At 34.3% G+C, this 15,989-nt stretch overlaps 2 protein-coding genes, 1 long non-coding RNA gene and 1 pseudogene across 7 annotated transcripts; 1 reads left to right on the top strand and 3 right to left on the bottom strand.

Annotated features, from left to right (window-relative positions):
* Positions 1-199: 199 nt before the first annotated feature.
* Positions 200-6,299, bottom strand: LOC124454645 (elongation of very long chain fatty acids protein 4-like). Of its 4 annotated transcripts, none has more exons than XM_047005416.1 (8): positions 6,185-6,299; positions 4,094-4,160; positions 3,185-3,372; positions 2,764-2,844; positions 2,622-2,678; positions 2,376-2,490; positions 1,336-1,460; positions 200-603 (listed from the first exon to the last, which is right to left on the bottom strand). In XM_047005416.1, exons 2-8 carry the CDS (start codon positions 4,146-4,148, stop codon positions 370-372), a joined length of 855 nt encoding a protein of 284 aa, XP_046861372.1. In that variant the 5' UTR covers positions 4,149-4,160; positions 6,185-6,299; the 3' UTR covers positions 200-369. The 4 variants fall into 4 exon arrangements, with proteins under 4 accessions (XP_046861372.1, XP_046861375.1, XP_046861374.1 ...); XM_047005419.1 differs by having other exon boundaries at positions 4,094-4,152; XM_047005418.1 differs by lacking the exon at positions 6,185-6,299 and adding an exon at positions 5,202-5,216.
* Positions 6,300-8,741: 2,442 nt separating this feature from the next.
* LOC124454099 (elongation of very long chain fatty acids protein 4-like) lies at positions 8,742-15,979 on the bottom strand. 2 transcript variants are annotated; one of them, XM_047004906.1, is made up of 9 exons: positions 15,959-15,979; positions 15,808-15,861; positions 14,192-14,259; positions 13,528-13,715; positions 12,922-13,002; positions 12,773-12,829; positions 12,025-12,139; positions 10,134-10,258; positions 8,742-9,471 (listed from the first exon to the last, which is right to left on the bottom strand). In XM_047004906.1, exons 3-9 carry the CDS (start codon positions 14,253-14,255, stop codon positions 9,241-9,243), a joined length of 861 nt encoding a protein of 286 aa, XP_046860862.1. In that variant the 5' UTR covers positions 14,256-14,259; positions 15,808-15,861; positions 15,959-15,979; the 3' UTR covers positions 8,742-9,240. The 2 variants fall into 2 exon arrangements, with proteins under 2 accessions (XP_046860862.1, XP_046860863.1); XM_047004907.1 differs by lacking the exons at positions 15,808-15,861; positions 15,959-15,979 and adding an exon at positions 14,351-14,414.
* Positions 13,278-13,989, top strand: LOC124454101. Its single transcript, XR_006951340.1, has 2 exons — positions 13,278-13,393; positions 13,602-13,989. It is a non-coding gene; the product is annotated as an uncharacterized LOC124454101 (long non-coding RNA).
* LOC124454938 lies at positions 14,223-15,876 on the bottom strand (annotated as a pseudogene).
* Positions 15,980-15,989: the final 10 nt, after the last annotated feature.

The following is a 15,989-nucleotide window of genomic DNA, read 5'->3' as shown; positions in this document are numbered from 1 at the left end:
ATTTGGCGTATGAGATAATAAAAGAATTGAAATGAGATATGGAGAAAGTTTAGACCATGTGTGCTATAGGCCATTGTTTGTTCATTTGTCATGCAATGGTCAATGCATGAAAAGGGTTTGTGTACAATCACAGATTTCTGTTTAAAAGGTCTTACACTAAATTTACTATAATTCATAGCAAAAGGTTATCTATTCAGAATACATGTTGTGTATGGATTTAATATTTTTTACCAATAAATTGACATAGCAAAATTTAAGCATTTGACAATAGCAAATTGAAGAAAAGAATGGCTAAACTACTTCGTTGAAAAATAATGACAAAGAAAAATTAAATATTCAACAATCTCTCTTAAACTTCGTCAGCTAGAATTATTGATCTTTCTTTGGCTTTCCTTCAAGTTTTCCATTTACACTATGAACATTTCCATTAACGTCCTTGTCATGTTTCTTCATGCCTTTAAGGTAGGTTTGCAAATAGAAATTTCCAAACAAAAAGATCATTGAAGTCATGTATCCAAGTAGGGCATAACACATCCATCGAGGAAACCCGCAATCTTGACGAAGTGCTAATATTGCTTGTATAAACAGAGATCCAAACTGAAGCTAAAAAGAAAAAAAGTGGATGTACTAATAATGCACTAAACATAACTCTATTGAAATCTTATATCGTGTGGATAGGTTTTCCACATAATTTTTGACCACTTTACAACAATGCAATTTAATTCTTGTTTTAAGAAACACATTACTTGAAACATTCCAAGAAAATCTCGTCCATATTGTAAATATCTCCAAAAATTATGCTTTCTCAACGCTTAAGCACGAGTATTTTTGAATGGAATAGTCAAAAAATTACAAAAACACCAAGAATGAAGTTTGCGACACAAGTTTCTAAGCTTGATAAGGTGATGGAGTGGGTTATGATTTTAGGAAAAAATTATCATTCATAGAAAGTATGATGTGCTGATCATCCACAACAGGACTGCAAAGAGAGAAGATTGAATTCGAGATTTTATTTCAGCCCCCTAATCCAAACAAAGCGTCGATTTTGGAAAAGACATAAAATAAAGACCCTACTCTGAAATTATTTGTTATTGAAGCTTATTTATCAACTTTGAAGTAGTCTTTTATGTGCCTTGCAGACGCAGAAATTTGAAATAATGATGTCACAGAGACACAGGAGACAATTTTGACGTGGAAACCAAAATTTCGTTTTATGGCGATCCTTCCATTCATTTTTAAATCCCAGAAATACAAAAACAAAACCTACTGACAGTACTGAACGAAAGCAAATTTGATGGTTTTACTTTAAAAGGTTTTCTAGGCATGCACACTTACCAACTGGAATTGAGTCAGGTATCGTTTCCACCATAAGTAACGATGAAGAGAAGGAAACATACTTAAACCATAATATGTGTACATCACAACGTGGACAAAGGAGTTCACTGCTGCACAGTAGAAAGCTAAACACCATAAATAGCATTTAAATGGAGAATTTATTTTAGTTAATACTAGCGTCAATGTTCTTGTGTTTTTAAAGCAAAATCATTAAATTAACAAGCAGTAAAGCTACAACAAATACAAGCAGTCAATGAGTGCGTAAGGATTAGTCAATGAACCTCAACATTACGAAATATAGTTAATGTATATAGTTCATTTATACATACAAAATAATTTTTAGTGAACAGGCGAAAATAACGTAATCGGTAGCAGTTAACATTCAGTACGAAACATTATGTTTAATTCTAACTCAACATTATGGCTTATATTCATTTGTTTATCTCAAATTCAATGATAAATTACAATGTTTATTGTATTTTACACAAATAAAGAAAGTTTTTGCCAAAAAATTGAAAATAACAATAAGCATTAATGACGCATAGTAGCATCCGACCGTTTACAAATACTCGTGTCGGCACTAAGCGTAAACGTCATTTCAGGTGACTACCAATTTATCTATCTTACAAATGGACGACAGAAAGGAATTTTGCTCTGAAACATCATACATGTCAATACAAAATAAACAGACATACAAACAATCTATGAAAAAAGCTCTTTTCTCTAACCTACGATTTTCTGTAGCTTTTGTATTGTTTGGCTTGCCAAATTTACCGGTAGAAAAAATAATTTACAGCATTCCATTTCTGGATGTATTTACATTTCAAAACAAGAATTGCACTTTGATAAGTAATTTGAAATTTATAGCTGATGGCATATTGCTATGAATAGATTTTTTTATTTGAAATTGAGCAGCTTTAATTTATTTTTCCTAACTCTATACTTGATCACTACTGCTTTATATCACAAATCACTAGGATATATAATGTAGAGTGCAACTTTCACAATAGCTTTGCAAATACTCCGCTGACCGGACTTACATGAGCCACCTGGAACCCATTTAATTCCTATCCACCAGATTATCACGACAGATGTATGATGATAGACGTGTAGGAAAGAAATTTGGTTGGTTTTTTTTCGCATTATGAAGAATACCTATGATTTTTGATTCAAAAATAAGGAAAATTAATAACCAACGTTAACGTTACAATACTGAAAGTAAAAGCCAGAGGCTTTTTGACCACTACCCTAACGCTCGGAGGACTTTTCTTTAGTTTTAAACTCACCGTATCCAACATTTCTAAATACTTGGAAATATAAAACCACCATATCACTTCCGCGATCTGTAATTATATTTTGAAATTAGAAATCGTAGTTCATGAGTTAATATATTACAACATTTGTTACAAGAGTTTCAATTGTGTATACCATCAAATGAGTTGGTTCGGTTGAAACAATTACTCTTTGGCATATATATTTGTATCCAGCTTTCCACGAGCCAACGAAGAGCTTTTGAAAAAACAAACAAAACAGAGTTGAAGCCATGGAAATGTTTACTAAAATTTTTTATTGACACTACATGCAAAGGTCTTGTAGGTCTCATGTTGAAAAGGTAAGATAATTATTTTTATCATGTTCTCATGAAGTTTGCTTAATGAGGAATTGAATTTTCAGAATGTTCTTGTTTTTCCTCAGATAAAAAATGCACCATGACACTTCTGGTGAGACTAATAAACCCAGTGTCAATTGCAAAATTATAAAAATTCATTTAAAATTGTCATTAGAACATTTGAAGATGACCTATCGATTATTTATCAAAATAACACCTTGAATACTGACTAATACATACGTGAGTTGTGCAGTATAAGTTTAATAGAGTTGCTCCTAAATTGTAAATGACCATTAACTTTCTAATTTCGAATGGTTGACGTTTTTCCATTAAATGTGGACCAACATTTACAATAAACAAATAAAGCAAACAGGCAAACAATGGGCTCGCAATTGACGACACAAACGGCCATTTTCTTGTCCTGGGATCTATATAAATAACACAAAAAATCAATCAATTTTTAATAGATTTAGTGAGCTCCACAGTAATATGTAACGTCGTTAAGAAATCGATGTTTCTCTCACATAGAGATGTTAAACAAGACGATTTTAATGCGCTTGTTTTATTCATTGATGTATCGGTGAAAATGTCAAAAATTTTGTTCAATAAAGATTAGAATGTTTTTTATCATTAAGAAGCATAGCTTTTTAACATTTTATGGGTAAAGCGATGGGAGTCTAGTTGCTTCGACACATGGAACAGTCTAGGCAACACTTGTTCTTTCATCAGAAAAACAATATCTTTATGGAATACAAACAGAGCGTGCGTTGCCATTTTCAAAAAAGAAAATGTTCACATTTCGTTGATACATAAACGTAGAAGATTTCCACTTTTTTGACAATTCAGTCAATTAATTTCTTTAAGACTAATTTCATCATGAAAAACCATTTTGAATGATTTCACGTAAGTGGTCAACCTATTCTTTCCGGCTACTGCATGATCTCAGGGATATTTAGTAGCTACAATGTAAAAAATACATTAGGAAACAAAGGGCTCATCTCATAAATTAAAAAACCTATTTGCTTAAACTAAATTTTCAACATAAAATATTACATATTATATATTATATATAATATATATATATATTATATAATATATTATATTATATTATATTAAATATTATTAAATATTATAAAATATTATATCTACCACTCATGGCATCCAGCCCTTTGTAATATTCTTTTACATCTTTCACGAATTCCATTATTCTGCAATACTACAAAAAATTTAATAAATTCAGGAGTTTTTATTATGTTAAATAAACATAAGCTAAACGCTAAGCACAATCAACAAAGAAGTAAGAGCATTAAATTATGCTTACACAACAAATCATGCTTGCTCTAAAATAACTATCTACATAATTTTTAGCTAATTGATTGTTTTAAAGTCATCCACAACAGCGGATCCGGGACTTTCTACTAGTAGGAGGTACATCATTTGGTAAAACTGTTTCACCATGACTTTTCTATTTACAACTATTGAACTTAGTTCCCCAGTTGAACTTAGTCTCCCTAACTGGATTCGCCATTCAGCAATGTTGGGAATATTTTACAAAAGAATATTTTACGACAGAATATTTTACGAATGCTATTAGCGAGTTTAAGATGCAATTGCTACGATTAACGGCTACGGTGGCCCGTGTAATAGATAGACTGAGGCGAGTACGGTCAATGTGCGCGCGAAATTCAACCGTTGCTTACTTTAAGAATCATGAGGTGCTCGCAACGGTTAACTATAAAGTATAAACATATGAACATCATAAATAAATTTGTCATAAGATACTAGAAATATATATAGCTAGCCACATATTGTATGATTCATAACATCTAAGTACACTAAATTCAACTCTTCGAATACTTTGAATTAAAAGTAATTATGAATTTTAATCTTACCTGTCCGTTATATCATTGCCATGCATATTTTCACATAAACATGCTTCGAAATGCCAGTACTATTTTAGCCGAGATTTTAACCAAGCTGTATTCACTCACGTCAACAGCTCCAAAACTAACCGTCTTGGAATAATGACGGTAAATTCTGCGTTTCAGACATCCGCATTACTCATTTCAGTCCATTCTTCTCGGTCGGCTAACGGTAGCCGTAAGCCGTTTGACGTAACCGTTACATCAACTCAATATTATGGCTCTGTGCAATCAAAGTGTCGCAGTGATCACGAGGTGAACACACAATGCAGATTAACGACAATTTTGCTCACGCATATCTACATACGTATTATATACAAACCACTGCTTCTTACCCAGCCAAAATATCATACTAGGCTCATGAGCTTCAATTAGGACATGGATCACGGTCAAACATTTATGTTTGAACTTAACAAGCTCTCCTTCACAATCATGCACATGTTTATTATCATATTATCCAAAAGCTCAAATCGAAGGTTCCAAATTGAGTTAGTGCTTATAGAATGACCGAATAGATTACAAATGTTATCACAAGGCACTTAATCTCCAATTTGAGCATACTTTACTGTGAACGACTGCTTATACGAAAGGAAGTTAAAAGCAACATAACAACGGGAGGTCGTCTGGGGTGCGTCTTGGCCAAGCCAATTTATTGGTAGATATGAGGTTTAATCAAGTGTTGTGTTGAATTAAATCAAAACTTAGTTTAGTTGCAAGAAAACTATCATAGTTTATTTCCTTTAGATTTCGTGGAGTGAGATGTACAAAAGTTTACCATAAAAGCTTATATATAGTAGGGATGGAAGTGACAAGAAATATTTTACACGATTCAATGAGAAAGTGCTGATATGCTCGGATATGCAAACACGAGGATACTTCACACAAAGCAGTTATTATACAGTGATAGCCCGCCAGATATTTAATTTAGTCTGTAAAAATCACAATTGAATTGTATTTGTATTTCATTTGCAGCTATGACTTGCAACATGAAATAATAAATAATTCTCCGATTCTTCAAGCCTCTAGCTAAGCTGTTGTTTATGCACTACAACGGACCAAATTTATAATATTAAAATAATTATAAATCAGCTGTTGTGAAGTCCATTTTAATCGTGTCCCATATAATTATAGTTAATGAGTCCAGCCAGTAAGTTCTCATAAAATGCATTTTCACCAGCGGGGCTTATGTTAAACAAGGGTCAAAGTGAAACCGTTGGATGCTTATCTTCTTGGTACATAGCACATTGACATACAAAACAAACACCTATAACACTGATCGAGTCAATGTTAATGTAACACACCATTAACTAAAACATACCTTGAATGTAAGAGCTGTGTTGGGAATCACTGACTATTGACAAATATATGTTCCTTTACGGTGTAAAGCGCGTGCTTTACATTACATACCGGTGTGTCCTTTGTTATAGTTTGGCTGCTGCTGAATAAACAATTTTTCACCGAAGCAAAACGACAGCTAATATGCATATTATTCACGAGAGATAATAAAGACCTAAATCACCTAATGACTAATGTATATAATGTATCTTTAGTTTTATAACATATTATTTCACAATTCTTTCTTTCAGGCACACTTTATAAAAATAGACTAAAAACACGACTTAAACGACATGGGCTAAAGAATATTTCACATGATGGCTTCTAGTTAATTATTCACGCAGGATGAATATGTAATAAAATGTAAGTGAAGTAAATGTAAATAACAAATTTTTGAGATCTTCTTTTGTAGTTTGTAATGATGGCCACTGCATGGGACAAGAAGTCTTTATGTCTGTCTTTATTTGCCCGAACAAACTCACCCTAACTCGGAAAGCGATGAGTTTTTAACATCGAGAAAAAAATATTGGCAAAAATAAACTTAAAATATGCAGAAAATACCTTTGATAATGTTTGTTAATCTTGTTTTTAATCATATATCATAAAGTACCGCGTATTTCCAGGAAGGGGTAGCTTATTTGCCCAAATTTAATGTATTGAAGAGTCATTCACTGTAATAATTTATGGTCATATGCAGATTTTTATGTTTTAAATCAATCGGTCAAATGAACTCGCGTTCTTTCAGTTCTATAGCAACAGATTTTGAAGTGGTACAGTTGCTGAAAGACACTCTGGAGGAGTCTATGCACACCAGGGAAGTTTTTGATTTCCTAAGGGCCTGTTTTGGAGCCCAGTTACCCGGCTAGGCAAGTAACTCGACAGCGAGTTCTCGTCTGCTATATAAATCCTATGATTAACTTGCCTGACTGTTTATTTGAGAGATTCTAATAACTCGCCTTGCAGAGTTCTTGGGAAATTGTGCCGAGTCACGGCTGTACAATGTAATCAAGTTTGAACAGGAAACTTGGTAACATACTCGGTTACCGAACACGCATGCGTCTATCTTGCTATAGCTTGTAAACTAAACAATGACAACGCAAAAGCACGAACAGAAACATCAAATACGCCTTTTGAAACTTTTCTCGATTCATTTTATTATTTTTGCTGTTTTTAAGAATTCGCGATAGAAGTGTACTTCAATTTTGAGGACTTTATATAATAACAATGTGTGTATGGGACTGTAAACCGAGTTTCTCATTGTCAAACCAACATTGTGCTGGTTTATCCCTGCCGACAGACTTATTTGCCTTGCCGGGTAACTTGGCTCCATGTAAACAAAGCCATAAATCTGTAAATTGTCATACAGCATTGCGAGGACTCTTTGAAACAAGAATTAAAATAAAAAAAGGAAAATATTTAATACAAGGCTTTTTTTACAAACTGAGAAACCACACTCCTTAAGCACTGAAAACCTCTTTGCCTGCACAAAAAATCTTTTTCCACCCTTCGGGGTTGCTACCCTCCGACACCCAGCCTCTGTAATAACTGAAGGAGGAAAGAAATTCTGATGATATAATATAGCACTGAACGCTGAATTAAGGATTCGCTGGATAACCCTCAACTAAGCAGCTGGCCCAACTCCCACATGACCCAGATCGTATAAAAGTGAATTAAAATTTTCCTGTTGTTCATTACAAACATAGGCAGGCAAAATTCAGAAGCTTGTTATATAAAAACCTACAGAACAGATCATATTTTTGGTTAAACGATAACAGTGACAATTTGTCGCGTGCAGAAAAATTTTACAGATGTTGCCAAAAGTTTGTGGCCATTATTCACATTACTTTTGTCACAAATTTATAAACGAATAAAAAAAATCGTTACTGCGCATGACCAGATTATTTCCTTGATAATTTGCGACTAAGTGAGCTAATTGTCACAAATGTAGTGGAAGTATATATAGTTAGTCGTTGCCATGACTATAAACAATTAATCGAGTGGACTGCGCATGCGTTGGAGCATGATGATTTATGTATTAAATTGTTACTAAGCATGCTATTTACTTCAGAGTCGGTGCTAGTAGATGCAGTTGGTCATTGCCATGACCAAGAACTTGGGCAACTGGTCAAGTCGACTGCGTATGGTAAAATCGACTGTGCATGTTCAAACAGATTGCGCGTGCGCAGAAGATTTCTCTAGTAAATTGTTACTAAGCATGCTATTTTCATCAAAATCGGTGCTAGTAGATGCACTTTGTCATTGGCAAGACGATGAGCTTGAGCAGCTGGTCAAGTTGATTGCGCATGCTCGAGATTTATCCAAAAATTTGTGATATAACTTGGGAATTAACGGTGTTATACATATTAGTGATATTCGCTGATGAATAATAAGCTATGTACTCAGAACTGCCCAAATTATTACTATGAAGGCTGGAATTTCATGGGTGACTATTTCATAGCGTTATAATATAACATGACGTTGATCGCACAGAAACGGCTATTGTGTTTGTTTTACTAAATGTTGAAATAATAAAAGTTATGTCGGTGGAAAGCAATCATTGTAGATTTTCTAATGGTATGGTATTTTCTGAAAAAGCTACAGCGTTTTGCAAGATATTTTGGAATAACGACCACTTTCAGCGATCATTAGAATGAGACATTTTACAATGTTTCAAATTTGAAAATAGTTAATTGCCTAGAATTTCATTTTCAAGGCTTTCATCAAATAGTTGTTTTTAACATATCACCTTAACTATTTTACCACATGGATCACGTTGATTAGAGTAAAGATCTTTTTAAAGAACATAAGAATAGCCTATATTGATCAAGTCCTTACATGATTCCACTTTTTCGGCAATTGGCTCATAGTTAATGTGACAAAAGATCAAAAAGGACACTCAAATTTCCTCAGCAAAGTCCTAAGTTTTTAAAAGACACTATTTTGAAATGGTAATTAGCACAATAACCTACTGTGTATACTGTATAATCAAGTGTATCCAATAGCCATTGTATTGAGCCTGTATATTTTTTGGTGTGTTTTCTAATCCCCTTTCAATAATTTTCCATTTTGAACTTTTCCATTTTGAACTTTTCCATTTTCGCCGTTCGATAGTTTCAGTCTTGTCTTTAGGTACGTTTTCAGATAAAAATTTCCAAATAAAAGAATCATTGACATCATATATGTGATCAAAGCATAAGCCATCCATCGAGGAAATCCACAGTCCTCGCGAAGGGCCAACACAGCTTGCAGAAATAGGCATAAGAATTGAACCTAAAGTTTTAAATAAAAGGAACTCATTTAAAGTTCCAACAAAAAGAACTAATCTAAAGTTCAAGTAAAAAAATAAACTCTTATAAACTCCACACAAAAGAACTCATCTAAAGTTAAAACAAAAAAAAAGGTATCTAAAGTTTAACGAGAAAGATGTCTTCTAAAGAAAAAGTAAATAGCTGACTCTAGAAAGAACATGTGCTATCTTTGGAAAAAACATCTTTTTACAGCTTGCATAGTGAAAAAAGTACACAAATAACTTGGACAAAGATGAAGGTAAAAAGATCCTTGGAAAAAATGAATTGATTCAGTTGACTGTAAGATAATACATCTTAAAAGCTTTGTTTTCTCAATGATAGACATATTTTTAACATACATACACACAGTACATTCCAAGTACATCTACGTCATTGAATTGACGATTGTAATTCGCTCTTGGCATTACGATTATTATGTTGTTCATAGCTATAAGCTAACAACCTCAATGAAAATTATTTTAACGACGTTTTTAGCAATTATAGCATAACTGGTTTTTTTTGTCTTTAGTAACTCAACCAATGTCAAATGGTGACTACACTTTGTAACTACTAATTCACTTGTCTTCTTACCTCTATAATATAGCAAGTGTTTGATTGCTTTCAAGTACTGTTAAGTTCACTTACCAACTGAAATTGAGTAAGGTAACGTTTCCACCATAAATAGCCACGAAGTGAAGGAAACACACTCAAGCCATAATATGAATACATAACCACGTGAACACATGAGTTGATCATGGCGCCAACGAAAGCTGAAATTTTAGGTCAAGAAATCAATAAGCGTTTTTATGGTAAAGAACCCAGCTTCTCCAGTTTTTTTCAGATAATTGTTGAAGCCTTTTTGTTTTTTTTGTCGTGAATACAACAATTTCAAAATTATTTTACATACAACAAGCATTTGTTCCTTTGAAAACTAGATGTAATGGGTCATTCCAGCGTAAAGGACAGTGACGTGGCCAGCTTAATAAGGGCACATTATAGGGAATATACAGCAGGTCCACTTTGTTGTGCAACTGGCTGCTGTATATTTAATCAGACTATTGGTTAAAAAAGCAATTGACTCTCTACCACTATGGTAATCACATGCGTAATAAGATATGCGCGGCACGTGAAAAATTCAATTGAGTGGCTCTACTGTATATTCACTATACTTTGACAAGGGCTACGTAAGTCATGTTATGCAACAATTTCGGTCGGTAGATGACTATTAAAATAAAACACTAAGGTTTTCGTACTAAGAAATGAATAGGCAAACAAAATTTTTAAGTGCCAATATTAGTATGAATTTTATGCAGTGCGGTGTTTTGAAATCGAATGAAGATATGATCTTCGCACTTTGCTGGACAATTTAAGCTATCGTCTCAGGAACTGAAAAAATCAGGTGACTCAACAGGATTCGAACCCATGACCTCTGCGGTGCCGGTGCAGTGCTCTGACCAACTGAGCTATGAAGTCACACAGTGGTGCGTAAAACATTCATACGACATTCCTTTCACGAGAAAACATGAGCCCAACAATATTGACCTGCTCACCACTGTGTGACTTCATAGCTCAGTTGGTCAGAGCACTGCACCGGCACCGCAGAGGTCATGGGTTCGAATCCCGTTGAGTCACCTGATTTTTTCAGGTCCTGAGACGATTGCTTAAATTGTCCAGCAAAGTGCGAAGATCATATCTTCATTTGATTTCAAAACACCGCACTGCATAAAACATTCATACGACATTCCTTTCACGAGAAAACATGAGCCCAACAATATTGACCTGCTCACCACTGTGTGACTTCATAGCTCAGTTGGTCAGAGCACTGCACCGGCACCGCAGAGGTCATGGGTTCGAATCCCGTTGAGTCACCTGATTTTTTCAGGTCCTGAGACGATTGCTTAAATTGTCCAGCAAAGTGCGAAGATCATATCTTCATTTGATGCCAATATTAGTGTTAAAGAAATAACTTCTTTATACGTGACGTTTGTATGTGAGGTTAAAGGAGAACACGTGCATTGTACATATGGCTTTCATTAAACTGAATAAAGCTGCCATAGCAAATCTTCTTAAAAACAACACTATGTGTAACTTAATTCAAGATGCTGAATACGTGTATAGTTTGATCACTTTGACGATATCATTTGACAAAGAAACCGCGCTTTCTCCTTTTACGTCACTTCCGGTGCAAAGTCATCAATATTTAAGTCCAAAAAGCTCATAAAGGTGAAATTTTCGACCAATCATACACATCGCATATGTTCGTAAAATCGATTTAACTCTCCAAAGAAGTTATTTCCCTGACTCTGATACAGGTATTTTGAATAATATCTTTTATAATTAGTATTACAACAGATGTTTTTTCATCTGCATAAAAAATAGCCCAAAAAGAATGGTGTGCAGGAAATTTACTAAGCGAGGTAAGAAAGCAAATTTCATCAAAATGGATCAAATTTTTCAAAGTATGCTTTAAAAGGTTTGAAAGATAAAGAAAAATTGTAGCTCAATCTGTGGTAATGTCAACAAGTCGCTTACTTACATGATCCACCGGGAACCCATTTAATTCCAATCCACCAAAGTGCCACGATGGATGTGTGATGATAAACATGAAGATAGGTGATCTGGTTGTCTTTTTTACGAAGAATGAAAAATATCTTTCAAAAGATGAGAGAATTTTGAAGTAATTATTAACTATAAACACAAGTATTAAACTGATTCGTTAACGTTTGCATGCAGATATAAAATAAACTGCTATTTGCAGCCAAAGTGTACCAAGTTACGTGAACTCATTTTCAAACTTAAGCTCCATTAAAATCAAAAGATGACATAAGCATCTGCAAACTTCTTCTTCAGGTAGAAAAACGCTAAGCATACAAAGTTTTGCTTTTCATCCAAATTACCTTTTCAGTCAACGTGTAGTAAAAAATCAATCATTAAAAACTTTTATTGGGAATTCTAAAACTGGTCACGTATATTTATTATGCTTTCACTAAACAATGCAAACTTTTTTTACAACAATCGTTTTTTCACGAAATGATACAAAAAACATTGCAAACAACATATAGCATAGTGCAATATTTCTTGGATTATTGTTTGGCAACCCAACATGAAACAAAAGATACGGTGTGTTGAATTCTCGTATTGTATATGCAGCATTCAGAGCAACAAAAATACGTTGGTTTTGTAAAAAGTACACAAATTTAACAGTAAATGTGCCTTTCCTTAAATTCACTTGGTTTCGATCAAGTATATCTCTATCTAGTCATCAATAATAGGTAAGCACTTACCGTATCTAACATTTCCAAATATTTTGAAATGTAATGCCACCAAATAGCATTTGCAATCTATACAAACAAAATCAGGTGTATATATCGTTAAAGAGAATTTTTTCACAACGTGTAACGACTCAATATAGTAGGCAATTAACAATAATTACTCCTAAGTGTTCCGGCTCCTTCGAGATAACAACTTTTTGGCAAACATAATTATAGCCAGCTTTCCATGAGCACTTCAATATCTATGTGAAAAGAACAGAAAAGTAACAAATTGTGTTTGCCTCAAAAATTTTCTTTGCATCTATTTGTATAATTATGCGTAATGACTGCCATTACGTGTATTTTATGTTTCTTAGCCAATCAAAGCGGAGCATTTTAGAGGAAGTGGCAATTGCTATGTAATAAGTATTTTTATAAAATAAAAACAATAAAACACGTGCGGTGATTGGTCTATATCTGTGTTTGGATTTAAACACATTAACACAGTATACATCTTTTGTTTCTAAGGGGCCCAAAAGTATTTATTTATTAACAGTATGGAAGATCGTTGTGGACGATATTTCAAAAGATGACAAAGTTTTATACCATGAACATTCCACCACGTAAAACGATATTTAACGAAAACATTTTTATGTGAGTAATAATGACAAATTTGTCCACTAACAACAAACTGTATAACATGTGCACATTCAACATGTTTGGGCGAATTGCTAAGTATTTACGCACTCAGAAGGCACGCATTTTTTGATACTATATCTTATGAATACCTTCGTAAAACAGTACAAATTTAATGCTGTCGCTCCAAAATTGTAAATCACCATCAATGATTTTATTTGAAAAGGTTGTCTTTTCTCCATAAAGCGTGGACCAACATTCACCACAAGTAGATAAATCAGAGAGGCAAGTAATGGATTGGCTAACGACGATACAAGCAGCCAATCTTTTGTTCTGGGATCTACAGTTGATAAAGTGATAAAACGGTAAATAGTGCATTTGTCCGTAATGTACAGACGATAGGAAAATTTTAATTCCAAACGGCTAAACAATTAACATTGACATTGACTTCAGCAAAGACTTGCTATTTTTGTTGAGATGATCATTGAAGAAATCAAAAAGCATTCCAAAATATAAGTGTTTTTTTCTCGTATGTAAATAATTCTTTTACATTTATGAATTATGCTCGGTGAATATAAAATTAATGAAAACAGAAATATTCTTCCTGCAATGAAGAAGAATGTCACTCCTAAAGACAATTGGGTTAAAGTAAAACGAAAATATTTTCTTAAATATACTAAAAAATATAAACACAAAATGATTTAGAGGATCGGATTATGTACAAACACTTAACTGCTTTGGAACGAACACGTGACTGATGTAGAAAAGTTTAATGTTTGGAAAGAGGTTATAAAAGACTTTAAATACAGTTATTACCGCTTAAACTGTCCAGTCTTTCATAATATTCTTTTGCTTCTTTTATGAAAGTTCCAAATTCCATTGTTCTTTAATGCAAGAAAAATGATGAATGTGCAATGATTAGTTTAAAATTTTAAAAAGATTGCTATTTCAAATGCAGCTAGCGAAGTCACTAACCAAGTCACTAGCCATGACATCAGCCATCTTCCCAGCTAGGTCCCTAGCTAAGTCACAAGCTAGGTCACTAGCCATGACATCAGCCATCTTTCCAGCTAGGTCCCTAGCTAAGTCACTAACTAAGTCACTAGCCATGACATCAGCCATCTTCCCAGCTAGGTCCCTAGCTAAGTCACAAGCTAGGTCACTAGCCATGACATCAGCCATCTTTCCAGCTAGGTCCCTAGCTAAGTCACTAACCAAGTCACTAGCCATGACATCAGCCATCTTTCCAGCTAGGTCCCCAGCTAAGTCACAAGTTAAGTCACTAGCCATGACATCAGTCATCTTCCGAGCTAGGTCCCTAGCTAAGTCACTAACCAAGTCACTAGCCATGACATAAGCCATCTTCCCAGCTAGGTTCCTAGCTAAGTCACAAGCTAGGTCACTAGCCATGACATCAGCCATCTTTCCAGCTAGGTCCCTAGCTAAGTCACAAGTTAAGTCACTAGCACTGGCTAATATGTCAGTAGCCAAGGCACTAGTTCAGTCATGGGCGAAGTCACTAGCCATGAAATTACAGCCCGCTCACTAGCTAAGTCACTAGCCAAGTCATTAGCCTAGTCACTAGATAAGTTGCTGGCCAAGTCACTAGCCATGATGACACTGGCCATGTAACTAGCCAAGTCACTAACCACTAACCAAGTCAATAACCATACTGGCCAAGTCACTAGCTATATCACTAGCTAAGTCACTAGCTATGAAAATAAGTCATTAGCTGAGTGTCTAGCTTAGCTAATAACTGAGTCAGTAGCCGAGTCACTAGTGGAATCAGTAGTAAAGTAAAAAGCTAAGTCATAAGCTGAGTCACTAGCAGACTCATTGGCTTATTCACTAGCTAAGTAGTTAGCCATGATACTATAGCCATCTCCCTAACTAAGTCATTAGCTGAGTCGCTATCTAGTTCAGTAGTTAACTAGTTTTGTCATTAGCTGAGTTACTAGCCACAAGCCACTAAGTTACTAGCTACTGAGTAACTAATCAAGCTAAATCACTAGCTTTGTCACTGGAAGTAACGAGCAGCAAGTTTTCTTCTCTTACAATGCAACTATTTTTGTATTAATCACTTGAAAGTTGGAAACCCAATGAATTGAATAATTTTCAAAAGAAATGTAGAACAATTTCTCTGAAAAATTTGCATTGTAGGAATAAAAGATCGGGAGAGCTTCGCCATTGGTCAAAGGGCCAGTCCCTAGCTAAGTCACTAGTTAAGTCACTAGCCGTGAGAGTAGCAACGAGACAAGCAATGACACTAGCTTAGTCACTATCAGCAGTATCAGTAAAATTATCCCACCTGCCGGGGCAACTGACGGCCCATATAATCGGATTTATGGACGCTAGAGAATGCACTAATGAGAACATTTACATCTTTGTACAGATTTTAAGAGAGTATTTAAAATGTTTTATGTTTAACTAACCTTGTTATTCTTTAATACCTCAAAAAACCTCTGACGGCTTGGAAGGACTTCGACCTGATACATGTGCATGACAATAACGCGATTGTTAATTTACACATGTGATATATAATCAGTAGATAAGTTTTCAGACAGCCTGTTTAATACGACTTACGTCATGTGACAATCATTTCCAAATTATGAGT

The sequence above is a fragment of the Xenia sp. Carnegie-2017 genome, unplaced genomic scaffold (genome assembly GCF_021976095.1).
Source record: "Xenia sp. Carnegie-2017 unplaced genomic scaffold, XeniaSp_v1 HiC_scaffold_3, whole genome shotgun sequence".
Lineage (NCBI taxonomy): Eukaryota > Metazoa > Cnidaria > Anthozoa > Malacalcyonacea > Xeniidae > Xenia > Xenia sp. Carnegie-2017.
The sequence above is the reverse complement of the archived record's forward strand: the minus strand, read 5'-3'. Positions and strand labels throughout refer to the sequence as shown.

Coding starts and splice junctions, on each gene's coding strand:
- LOC124454645 (XM_047005416.1), bottom strand. CDS start 4,148: ATGGAATTCGTGAAAGATGTAAAAGAATATTACAAAGGGCTGGATGCC. Junction 2,845..3,184: donor ACTTATACTGCACAACTCAC/GTATGTATTAGT, acceptor TTTTTTCAAAAG/CTCTTCGTTGGCTCGTGGAA. Junction 2,679..2,763: donor CCGAACCAACTCATTTGATG/GTATACACAATT, acceptor ATATAATTACAG/ATCGCGGAAGTGATATGGTG.
- LOC124454099 (XM_047004906.1), bottom strand. CDS start 14,255: ATGGAATTTGGAACTTTCATAAAAGAAGCAAAAGAATATTATGAAAGA. Junction 12,140..12,772: donor ATTTGGAAATGTTAGATACG/GTAAGTGCTTAC, acceptor ATCTTTTGAAAG/ATATTTTTCATTCTTCGTAA. Junction 9,472..10,133: donor ACCTTACTCAATTTCAGTTG/GTAAGTGAACTT, acceptor TTAAAACTTTAG/GTTCAATTCTTATGCCTATT.